Consider the following 12,701-nt stretch of genomic DNA (forward strand, 5'->3'; position numbering starts at 1 on the left):
ATATGCCTCACACACGCTCATCGAGCCGGGGGCTTGCTCGGCAGTAGCACTGGACTTAGGGGAGTCCAGTGTTTTTATAAATATCTGAGAATTTAAAACAAAGTCCAGAGGAGAACCGGAAATGGACCCCCGAATACACAAGCTGAATTCTTTACTTTGGTGCAAAAGCAGTTCCTTTCAGAAGGACGGCCTCCTCCACGGGTGGGGCTGGGGCATTTGGACATCCCCAAACTGGGAAACGCGATTGACCTACCCTCACACCTGATGTAAATCTTAGCTCACAGGCTTATACGTAAAACTATAAAATCTTTGAAAAAACATGGGACATAATCTTTCAGATCTAGGGGTAGTCAAAAGTCCCTAGACTTGATCCAAAGCATGGCCCATCAAAGGAGAAAGTTAGACACTGAGCTCATCCAAGTGAGACTTTTAAGTCTGAAAGAACTTGCGAATGAGATGAAAAGTCAAGCCACAGAGGGGGAAATATATTTGCAAATCACATATCTGACAAAGGACTGGTATTAGAATACAAAAAGAACACTTAGAAGTTAATGTTAATAAAAAACAATCCAATTAGGAAATGGGCAAAAGTATGATCTTACCAAAGAGGATCTCCAGATGGCAAATAAGCAGATGAAAAGATGCTCAACATCATTAGCCTTTAGGGAAATGCAAATCAAAACCACTAGGAGACGGCACTTTGCACCAATCAGAATAAAATAATCAAATGTGACAACACCAGAAACCAGATCACTCATTTGTTGCTGGGGGCGAATGTAAACTAGAAAACGGTTTGGAAGTTTCTCTCAAAAACGGAGCATGTACTTACCATACATTCCAGCCGTGAGGGTGCTGGGCATTTATCCCAGAGAAGTGAAGACGTGTGCACACAAAATCCTTACAGGAATGTTTATTGCAGCTTTAGCCATAAAGGTCAGAAACTGGAGATCCGGAGGGCCTCCTGCCAGCAAGTGGCTAAACCCACCCATCCAAGGGAAGACGCAGGAGTTTGAAGAAGACAAACTGCCGATGGACCTTCCAGGAACTGGGCTGAGTGGAAGAGAGCCAGTCCCCAGAGCTGGATACCGCAGGGTTCCATCCACTTGTCACCCTTCAGGGCTGTGATGGGGGCTGCGACTGTGCCTCTAAGAGCCCCTGGGCTCTCTAACATATCCAGGTCTCAGCTGTGCCAATGCCTCTGTCCTCATTGTGAAAATACAGTTTTGCGAGCCAGTCGTATCCGGGGAACCTGGGGGAAGGGGCGTGGGTGCTCTGTATCACTTCTCAAGCGTGCATGGGAATCTACAACTATCTCAGCATAAAAGGTTTCTTTATCAGGGAACCAATATGGCTCAGGGGTTGAGCACCAGCTTCCCACATGCAAGGTCCCAGGTTCGATCCCTGACCCTGGTACCTTGGGGAAAAAAAAAGATTTTGTTATTTTTTAAAAGTGCTCAGTGATAAACAAGGAAACAAAAAACCCATCTGGGGGACGGGGCAAGATGGCAGCAGAGTGAGGCGCTCCTAGAGTCAGCTCGTCCTACAGAGCAGTCGGTAAACACCCAGAGCTCTCTAAAGCACCTATTTCAGGGGCTCAGGAGACCAGAAGAGCATCCTGCCACATCCTTGAAGGAGTGGAAGGAGACAGCCCATCTGCAGAGAAGACTCATAAGTAAAGCGCTCCATGCCACAGAGGCTGGTGCCATCCTCCACTGGAGACACAAGCCGCCTTGGAGCTTTTCCACAGCTGGAATTGGGGGCTCCACTTCCCATAAACGGGGGAGGAAGAGAAAGCCACTGACTTCAGCTGATGAGTAAATTTGGTGGGCTAAAGTATAATCCTAAGAACAGCTAAAGTTCAAACCTTTCCAAGCCAGAAAGAGGCCAGGAGCCGCCATTTTAACTCTGGCCCTGGCCTGAGGGGAAGCGGGGCGGACTGAAAATCACAGCGCTGGTGGGACCGGCTTCTTTCCACCCAGATCAGCCTGCAGCCCTAGGCCAGGCATCAGTGGGGGGACCTGCACTGGTCTCTCCAGGCAGATGCAGGTGCTCTCGGCCAGCAGAGACTGAGCAGCTGGACGCCTGGGGCTCCATTCCACACCCCAACAGGATAGGGAGAAGCTGTGTTTCCTTGGCCTCTCTGGGCAACTGCGAGCACTTTCGGCCCCCGCAAACTGGTTTGTTGAGTGCCTTCGATTCCCTCTCCACCTCTGCCCCCCTGGTAAGGTAGGAGGGGGCTGGTGCTTCCTCAGCCCCTCAGGGCCACTGCAGGTGGTTTGGGCCTCGACAGCTCAACCGTTGGGTGCCTGTGGCTCCACCCCCACCCCCAACAGGACAAGAGAGGGACTGTGCTTGCCCAGCCTGTCTGGGTAACTGCAGGTGCTTCCGGCCCACCCAGCCTGGACCGGTGGGTGCTTGTGGATCCACCCCCGTCCCCCAATAGGAAAGGAGGGGAACTGGGTGTCCTCAGACTTTCTGGGCAGCAGCAGGCACTTTGACCTGCATGGACTGGACTGGGGGTGCCTGTGGATCCACCCCTACCCCCCAGTAGGCTAGGAGGGGCTGGTACTTCCTAACACTCTCTGGGCAACAACAGGCCGTTTTGGCCTGAAGGGACTCAACTGCTGGGCACCTATGGAGCCACCCCTACCCTAAGAGGCAGAAGGGACAGCACTCCCTCAGCCTCGCAGAGTAACTGCAGATGCTCTTGGTCCACATGGATTCTTGGGCACTCCAGAGGGTCCATCCCCACCCCTGGCAAGGGTGGATTGGGGCAGGGCTATATTAGTCTGCCTGGGCAACTGTGGTCATTTTTACCCACATGTCATCAACTGCTGCCCACTCCTGCAGTTCCCTGCCCTCCCCAGGCAGAGAAGGGGCATGAAGCTTCATCATTCTCTCTGGGCAACTACAGACAGTCTTGTCTGGCACAACTTGGATTATTCCACACAGCTGTGACTCTGTCCCTATCCCTGGCAAAGGAGAAAGTTGGGAGAAGCCTCATTGGTCCCTGAGGCAATGAGGGCAGCTTCAGCCTCCACAGCCCCAACTATATCTTTGGCTCCTACTGCACAACCAACAAGGGAGGAAGGGCAGGAAGCTCTAAACTAAAGAGAAAAACTATACCCAGAATAAATACTCTAGTAAGCCAGATGCGAAGACACCAATAAAAAATTATAATCCATACCAAAAAACAGGAAGATATGGCCCAGTCAAAGGAACAAGATAAGCCTCCAGATGACATAAAGGAGTTGAGACAACTAGTCACAGATATTCAAACAAATCTCCTTAATAAATTCAGTGAGATAGCTAAAGAGATCAAGGACATTAAGAAGACACTGGGTGAGCACAAAGAAAAATGTGAACACATACATAGAAAAATAGTAGATATTATGGAAATGAAATGCACAATGAATGAAATAAAAAATACACTAGAGGCATAAAACAGCAAATTTGAGGAGGCAGAATAAAGGATTGGTGAGCTTGAAGACATGGCCTCTGAAAGCAAACAGATGAAAGAACAGATGAAGGAAAGAATGGGAAAAAATGAACAGGATCTCAGGGAACTAAATAATGGCAAGAGACATGCAAATATATGTGTCATGTGTGTCCCAGAAGGAGAATAGAAGGGAAAAGGGGCAGAAGGAATATTTGAAGAAATAATGGTAGAAAATTTCCCAACACTCTTGAAAGACAGATATCCACATCCAAGAAGCAAAACATACTCCCATTCAAATAAATCCAAATAGACAAATTCCAAGACACATACTAATAAGAATTTCAAATGCCAGAGTCAAAGATAAAATTCTGAGAGCAGCAAGAGAAAAGCAATGCATAACTACAAGGGATACCCAATAAGATTAAGTGCTGATTTCTCATCAGAAAAATGGAGACAATAAGACCATGGTATAATACATTTGACACTGCAAGAGAAAAACCAACATCCAAGAATCTTATATCTGGCAAGACTATGTTTCAAAAATGAGGACAAGTTTAGAATATTCACAGATAAACAGGAACTGAGAGAGTTTGTAACCAAGAGACCAGCTTTGCAGGAAATTCTAAAGGGAATGCTACAGCCTGAAAAGAAAAGATAGGGGAGAGGAGTTGGAAGAGAGTTGAGAAATGAAGATTAAATCAGCAAAAGTAACTAAAAGTGTAAAAAAGAGTGCTGAACATAAAATATGATAGATAAAATCCAAAGATCAAAATGGGTGAAATAAGAACTGCCTTTATAATAATAGCATTGAATATTAATGGCTTAAACTCCCCAATCAAAATACACAGACTGCCAGAGTGGATAAGAAAATATAGGGAAACGGACTTTGGCCCAGTGGTTAGGGCGTCCGTCTACCATATGGGAGGTCCGCGGTTCAAACCCCGGGCATCCTTGACCCGTGTGGAGCTGGCCATGCACAGTGCTGATGCGCGCAAGGAGTGCCGTGCCACGCAAGGGTGTCCCCCGCGTGGGGGAGCCCCACGCGCAAGGAGTGCGCCCGTGAGGAGAGCCGCCCAGCGTGAAAAGAAGGAGCAGCCTGCCCAGGAATGGCGCTGCCCACACTTTCCGTGCCGCTGACGACAACAGAAGCAGACAAAGAAACAAGATGCAGCAAATAGACACCAAGAACAGACAAACAGGGGAGGGGGGGAAATTAAATAAATAAATAAATCTTTAAAAAAAAAAAAAAAGAAAAGAAAATATAAGCCACTTATATGCTGTCTACAAGAGACTCACCTTAGACCCAAGGGTACCAATAGACTGAAAGTGAAAGGCTGGAAAAGATATCCCAAGCATGCAATAACAACAACAAAAAAGAGCCAGAGTAGCTATACTTAGATGAAATAGACTTGAAAAGCAAAACTGGTATTAGAGACAAAGAAGGACATTATATATTAATAAAAGAGACAATTGACCAGGAAGAAATAACAATCATAAATTTATACGCACCTAACCAGGATGCCCCAAAGTACATGACGCAAACACTGGCAAAACTGAAGGGAGAAATAGATCTCTCTATAATAATAGTTGCATACTTGAATACACCACTCAGCATTGGATAGAATATCTGGGCAGAGGACCAATAAAGAAACAGAGAGCTTGAATAATATGATAAATGGACAAAACCTAGTAGGCATATACAGAACACCTACCCCCAAACAGCAGGATATACATTCTTTTCAAGTACTCATAGATCTTTCTCCAGGATGGACCATATGTTGGGTCACGAAGCAGATCTCAGTAAATTCAACAAGATCAAAATTATACAAAGCACTTTCTCTGATCATAATGGAATAAGGTTGGAAATCAACCAGAAGTGGAAAATGGGAAAATTCACAAATATGTGGAGATTAACAACACACTCTTAAATAATAGTGGGTCAAAGAAAAAACGGCAAGAGAAATCAACAAATATCTTGAGATTGATGAAAATAGGAACACAACATAGCAGAGCCTATGGGATGCAATGAAGGCAGTGCTGAGAAGGAAATTTATAGCTTTCAAGGTTTACATATAAAAAGAAGAAAGAGCTAAAATCAATGACCTAATTAAACAGTTGAAAGGAACTAGAAAAAGAACAGCAAACTATTCCCAAAACAAGTAGAAGGAATGAAATAACAAAAATCAGTGCAGAAATAAATGAAATTGAGAACAGAAAACAATCGAATTAACAAAACAAAAGTTGGTTCTTCAAGATTAACAAAATTTACAAACCTTTAGCTAGACTGACAAGGAAAAAAGAGAGAGAAGATGCAAATAAATAAAAAAATGAAAATAAGGACATTACTACTGACCCCGCAGAAATAAGAGAGATAATAATAAGATACTGTCAACAACTGTACACCATCAAACTAGATAATGTAGATTAAATGGAAAATTCCTAGAAACATATGAACAACCTACACTAACTCTAGAAGAAATGGAAGACCTCAACAAATCACTAACAAGTAAAGAGATTTGAATAGTCATCAAACAACTTCTCAAAATGAAAAGCTCAGGACCAGATGGTTTCATAGGAGAGTTCAACCAAACATTCAAAGAAGTTTTAAAACCAATCTTACTCAAGCCCTTCCAAAAGATTGAACAAGAAGGAATGCTAGCAACCTCATTCTATGAAGCCAATATCATCCTAATACCAAAACCAGATAAAGATATTACAAAAAAAAGAAAATTACAGACCCATTTCCTTAATGAATATAGATGCAAAAGTCAACAAAATACTTGCTAATTGATTCCAACAACACATTTAAAGAATTATTCATCATAATTAAGTGAGTTTTATACCAGGCATGTAAGGGTGGTTCAACACAAGAAAATAAGTCAGCATAATATACCACATTAATAAATCAAAGAATAAAAATGACAATTCTTTTGATTGACACAGAATAGGCATTTGACAAAATTCAGCATCTTTTCTTGATAAAAATGCTATGAAAGACAGGAATTGAAGGACACTTTCCCAACATGATAAAGGCCATATATGAAAAACCCACAGCTAACATTGTACTCGATGATGAAAGACTGAAAGCTTTCCCAGTGAGATCAGGGACAAGACAACTGTCACCACTGTCACCACTGTTGTTTGCTATAGTGCTAGAGGCTCTAGCTAGAGCAATCAGGCAGGAGAAAGACATAAAAGGCATCTAAATAGGAAAGGAAGAAGTAAAACTTTCTCTATTCACAGATGATATGATCCTATATCTAGAAAGTCCCGAAAAATCTACAGTAAAGCTACAAGAGCTAATAAATGATTTCAGTAGAATGTCAGGTTATAAGACCAACAGGCAAAGATCAGTGGTGTTTCTATACACTAGGAATGTGCAATCTGAGGAAGGAGTCAGGAAAAAAGTTCTATTTATCAATAGCAACTAAAAATAATCAAATATTTAGGAATAAACTTAACCAAGAATGTAAAGCACTTGTATGCAGACAACTATAATGCATTGCTAAAAGAAAATTTAAAAGACCAAAATAATTGGAAGAACATTCCATGCTTATGGAGAGGGAGACTGAATATCATAAAGATGTCAATTCTACCCAAGTTGATATATAGATTCAATGCAGACCTGATAAAAATTCCACCAGCATTTTTAAAACAGATGGAAAGCACAATAATCAAATTTATTTGGAATGGTAAGGGACCCCAAATAGCCAGAAACATCTTAGAAAGGAAACGTGAAGTTGGAGAACTCTTGCTTCTGAACTTTAAATAACATTACTTAGCTACAGTGGTAAAAACCACATGGAACTGGTATAAAGATAGACACATAGTCCAAAGGAACGAATTGTTGGTTCAGAAACAGACCCTCACATCTATGGTCAAGTGATTTTTGACAAACCTGTCAAACCCACACAGCTGGGGCAGAAAAGTCTATTCAACAAATGGTGCTGGGAGAACTGGATATCCATAGACAAAAGAAAGAAAGAGGACCCCTATCTCACACCTTATACAAAAAATTAACTGAAAATGGATCAAAGACCTAAATATTAAACTAGAACCATAAAGCTCCTAGCAGAAAAGATAGGAAAATATCCTCAAGACCTGGTGGTAGGTGATGAATTTTTAAACCTTACACCCAAAGCTCAAGCAATAAAAGAAAAATTCGATAAATGGGACCACCTCAAACTTAAACATTTCTGTGATTCAAAGAACTTCATCAAGAAGGTGAAAAGGCAGCCCAGTTGATGGGAGAAAATATTTGGAAACCACTTATCCAATAAGGGTTTGTTTCCATTATATATAAAGAGATCATACATCTCAACAATAAAAAGGCAAGCGATCCAATTAAAAAATGGGCAAAAGACTTAGACATTTCTCCAAAGAGGAAATACAAATGGCCAAAAAGCAAATGAAAAAAAAAGTTCAATATCCCTAGCTCTTAGGGAAATGCAATCAAAACGACAATGAGATATCATCTCATACCACATCGAGTGACCATTATTTAAAAAACAAAAAATAGTGAGCGCTGGAGACCATGTGGAGAAACAGGCACACCCTTCTCTGTTGGTGGAATGTAGGATGGAGCAGCCTCTGAGGAAGTCAGTTTGCTGGTTCCTTAGGAGGTTTAAACAGAGAACTGCTGTATGAACTAGCAATTCCTCTACTGGAAATACATCCAGAAGAACTGAAAACAGGGGCATGACCAGACATTTGCACACTAAAGTTCATAGTGGCGTTATTCGCAATTGCCGAAAGATGGAAACAACCCAAGAGTCCATCAACTGATGAATGGATAAACAAAATGTGGTGTATACATACGGTGGAATACTCTGCTGCTGTAAGAAGAAATGAGATTGGGACACATATGACAACATGGATGAACCATGAGGACACAATGCTGGATGAAATAAGCCAGACACAACAGGAAAATATTGCATGGTCTCACTAATTTGAATTAAATACGAAGAATAAACATATGGAGTTAAAACCTAGAGTGTAGGTTACTAAGGAGATAAGAAGAGGCTGTGACGGGGTGCTGATGCTTAAGGCATGTCGAAGTTTTAATTAACTCGGCTGTAAATGCGTGGACGTGGATAGAGTTGGTGGTAACACATGATAGTGAGTAGCAGCTGGTTTAAAGTGGGATTGTGGCTGAAAAGGGTGGTCTAGGAATGTAAACGTCAGCTGAAAGGAAGCTAGAGAATCACCTAGGGACTGAGTAACACCGAGAACCCAGAGGCGGGTGAGGATTGCGCTTGATGGGCCGGATGCAAGTGTCCTCCTGTGAACTGGAACGCACGTACATCTCCATCGCAGGGTGGTGGGGACGTGGAGAAGCACGGGGAAAATGCAATTCATGTACCCTGCGGACCATAGTTAACAGCGATGCCGTGAGTTCTTCCATCAATGTCAAAGGCGTTCTGCATTAATAACGGGGGGTGTGGAAAAATATGCCCAATGTACACTGGGGACCATCGTGAGGGGTCGTCGTCCAGTGACATTGTTTCATAATCTGTAACAAATGTCCCACCACGGTGTGGTGTGTTGGTGGAGGCGTGCTCTGTAGGAATTCCACACGTGTGTGATTGTTTTGTAAGTCCACAACTTCTGAAATGTAAAAAAATTTTTTTAAAAGATTGGAATGAAATCCTCAAAAGTGTTACCAGTGGTTACCACGGGGCGGAGGCCTGGGGGGGGGGTCATCCTTGTCATTTCCTCCTCTTTGCCCTTTGTATTTTCTATTTTTCTACATTGAAAAAGTACTAGTTTTGGGATTAGAAAAATACTGTTTCACAAGCTCGTCTAGACAGTAAAAGCAGCAGTTAGGCTACTTCAGCCCAGCCCAGCGAGGCCCTGGAGCTGAGGGGGGCAGGTGAGGTGGGGCAGGTGAGGTGGGGCAGGTGAGGTGGGGCAGGTGAGGTGGGGCAGCCTGGGAGCCAAGAGAGGGCAATGGACGGTGAGCCAGCCCACAAGCTGGGGAGAAAGTTAGCGGAGGGTAATTTATGGAGATGTACTCTGTCAACTATTAAGATCTGACAAGGGCGAACTTGGAGGATTGCTAAATGGCAACTAATCCTCCTGTTTCATTCTTGATGACCAGAAAATGATCTCCCGGGTATTCCTGGAGGAAAAGCAGGGGGGAGAGCAGGAGGGTGGGAAGGAGCTATGGAGGAGCAGAGGGAGGGAGAGAACAGAGGGAGGAGTGAAAGCGACAGAGAAAATGGGAACGAATCTGAGACCTCCTTACTGCTGTAAAGTTGAAAAGGCTCAAATTGTTTCCTTCACTCAACTGCCCCAACTCTGTGAGAAACACTGGTTGCCATCTGCGGCTCAGGCAGAGAAGTACAAGGGTGGTCAAACAGCCTTGAGGTGGTGAAAGGCCAGGAGCCCGCTGCCCCCAGCCCGTGCCAGCACGCTGCAGGGAGGGAGGGAGGAGACTAGACTCGGCACAGAGCGGCCAGGGCCCTCCTTCCTTCCTGCTGACGGTTTGGAGGCATTGAGGGTCTTTCTAGAAGCAGCACCAACATCCTCCGCAGTGCGAGAGGCCCCATCTGGGCCTCCTGGACCACTGCCCGTGCCCCCCACTTCCCTCCACGACTTCGCCCACAGGCCCTGCAGCGCCCCCTCTGCAGCCCGGCAGCAGCTCTAAGAGGGAATCTGCGTGGCTGCTGGCCTGGCCCCTGGGAGCTCTAGAGCCTTCTGTGTCTGCCTCTCCCAGCCGGCCCTCCCTCTGCCACTGACCCCAGGCTGGCAGCCCCAGGGAGGGCCAGATCCAGTGTCCAGGGGTCCCAGAGCTGCTCATCTCAAGGGCAGGAGGGCGTGAACCGATGAATGAGCGCCCGAGTGAGTGACGCCAGCGTTTCCCTGCAGGGTGACGTCCTGGCCACGAAGTACCAGGTGGACCTCGGGGACGGCTTCAAGGCCATGTACATGAACCTCACGCTGACCGCGGAGCCTGTCCGGCACCGCTACGAGAGCCCGGCGTCTACCGCGTGTCTGTCCGGGCGGAGAACATGGCAGGGCACGATGAGGCGGTGCTCTTTGTCCAGGTCAACTGTAAGTCTGCCGTCCTTGGGGTCCCGAGGGTTGCCCCCAGAGCGAGAGAGCCTGGCGCCTGGGGACAGCGTGGGGAATCCCTCGGGGGCTATCGGGTCCCGGGCCTCAGGAGGGCCGTTGGGTGGGCTGGGGTCCATAGCCCTGGAGATCTGGATGGTAGGAGGTCTGGGGTGCTAGGATGTAGCTGATTACACAGTGGTGATCATTAGTGCTGGTCATCGTGTTGAAGTAGTGGCGATGGCCATGCCGCCGGTGGTCCTAGAGGTGGTGATGATGATAGTGGTGATGGTGAAGGTGGTCATTGTGATGGAGGACGGTGACGACGGTGATGAGGATGGTGGTGGTGGTGGTGGCAGTGGTGATGGCCATGATGACAATGTTTCTAAAGGCGGTGATGATGATAATGGTGGTGGTGGGTGGTGATGATGGAGATGGTGGTGATGGTGACAGTGGTGGTGATGTTGGTGGAGATGGTGGTAGATGATGGTGATGGTGGTGGTGATTTTGGTGGAGATGGTGGTGGTGGTGATGGTGGTGATGGTGGTGATGGTGGTAGATGATGGTGATGGTGGTGGTGGTGGATAGTGCTGGTAATGGATGGTAGTGGTGGTGATGGTGGTGATGGTAGTAGATGATGGTGATGGTGATGGAGGTGATGTTGGTGGAGATGTGGTGGTGGTGGTGATGATGGTGGTGGTGAATGGTGCTGGTAATTGATGATGGAGGTGATGTTGGTGGAGATGGTGGTGATGATGATGGTGGTGGTGGTGGATGGTGCTGGTAATGGATGGTGGTGGTGGTGGTGTGGTGGTGGTGGTGATGGTGGTGATGATGATAGTGGTGGTGGTAGTTAGTGCTGGTAATGGATGGTAGTGGTGGTGGTGATGGCGATGGTGGTGATGGTAGTAGATGATGGTGATGGAGGTGATGTTGGTGGAGATGTGGTGATGGTGGTGGTGATGATGGTGGTGGTGGATGGTGCTGGTAATTGATGATGATGGTGATGTTGGTGGAGATGGTAGCGATGGTGGTGATGATGGTGGTGGTGGTGGATGGTGCTGGTGATGGATGATGGTGGTGGTGGTGGTGGTGGTTAATCAAGTCACTGGTGACAGTAACCAGGAAGCAGCCCCTGAGATGCCTGCCCAGTGCCCTGATGCCCTCTAACCCCTGGCCTTTCTGGGGACCCGGCAGCCCCGCTGCAGGCCCTCTACCTAGAAGTGGTTCCTGTCGTTGGCATCGACGAGGAGGTGACCCTCACAGCCGTGCTGCTGCCCCTGACCCCAACCTCACCGTCTTCTACTGGTGGATCGGCCACAGCCTGCAGGTACGCCGGGCACAGGCCCTTCTCGTGCCTCCTTCCCACCTGCTGCCATCTGGGCTAGAGAGCAGGGGCAGGGCACTGCCTAAGGACACAGCAGAGGACACAGACTGTCCCTGGGGCGTGGAGGTCCCTGGTGCATGGAAGTCTGTGGGCGTGGAGGCCCTGGGGAGGGGAGGCCCGGGCTGGAGGCCCTGGCTGGAGGACGCACACAAGCCGTTCTTACTAACGCCCCCTCTGAGCATCTGTCCAGATGAGGCGGACCCAGGGGTGCAGGGGCCAGTCCCGCCAACCTGGGGAGCAATGCGAGCAGAGGCCTCAACCAAGTGAGGGCAAGCCTGTGTCCAGGAAAGGGCAGGCGAGGCGCAAGGGCCCCAGGGACAGGGCCCGTGCAGTGGGGAGGCACGGGAAGGCTTCCCGGAGGGGGTGTCACTGAGGCGGTTTCAAGAAAGAAGCTCAGGCTTGGGGAGCCTATGAGCAGCGGGGAGCCCCGGCAGCTCCTGCGCAGGAGGGAGCCCGGGTTAGACTGTCCCACGGGAGGCCAGAGGGCCTGGGCAGGGCGAGCCGCCAGCTGGGCTCAGGGACCCCAAGGCCCGCACTGGGGCACCCGGCATTCCTTCAGCAAACAGCCTCCCACACCCCCCAGCAGCACCCCCCCCCCCAGCAGCAAGGAGGGGCCCGACGCCCAGAGCGTCCCCCAGGACAGGAGGGCGAGCACGGGGCGCGGCTACCAGTCGAGGCTCAGCCCCTTCCGCTGGTGGCTGTGCACCTCAGGCTCGCCCCGTCACCCCAGAGCCCCGTCCTCCTGCCTCCGGGTGGAGCGGCCTTTCCTGCCCCCCAGGTCACTTGTCAACGTGATGAGTATCCACCACCCTCCATCCCAAG

The 12,701-nt window shown here is 47.6% G+C and overlaps 1 protein-coding gene across 1 annotated transcript in view; it reads left to right on the forward strand.

The window, feature by feature from the left end:
• SORCS2 (sortilin related VPS10 domain containing receptor 2) overlaps positions 1-12,701 on the forward strand; it is a 527,745-nt gene that overhangs the window by 500,258 nt on the left and 14,786 nt on the right. Inside the window, 5 exon segments of the mRNA XM_058304358.1 lie at positions 2,380-2,407; positions 10,310-10,412; positions 10,415-10,495; positions 11,690-11,773; positions 11,776-11,822. Coding sequence (XP_058160341.1) covers positions 2,380-2,407; positions 10,310-10,412; positions 10,415-10,495; positions 11,690-11,773; positions 11,776-11,822 — 343 coding nt within the window.

The sequence above is a fragment of the Dasypus novemcinctus genome, chromosome 1 (assembly GCF_030445035.2).
Source record: "Dasypus novemcinctus isolate mDasNov1 chromosome 1, mDasNov1.1.hap2, whole genome shotgun sequence".
In the NCBI taxonomy this organism is placed as follows: Eukaryota; Metazoa; Chordata; class Mammalia; order Cingulata; family Dasypodidae; genus Dasypus; species Dasypus novemcinctus.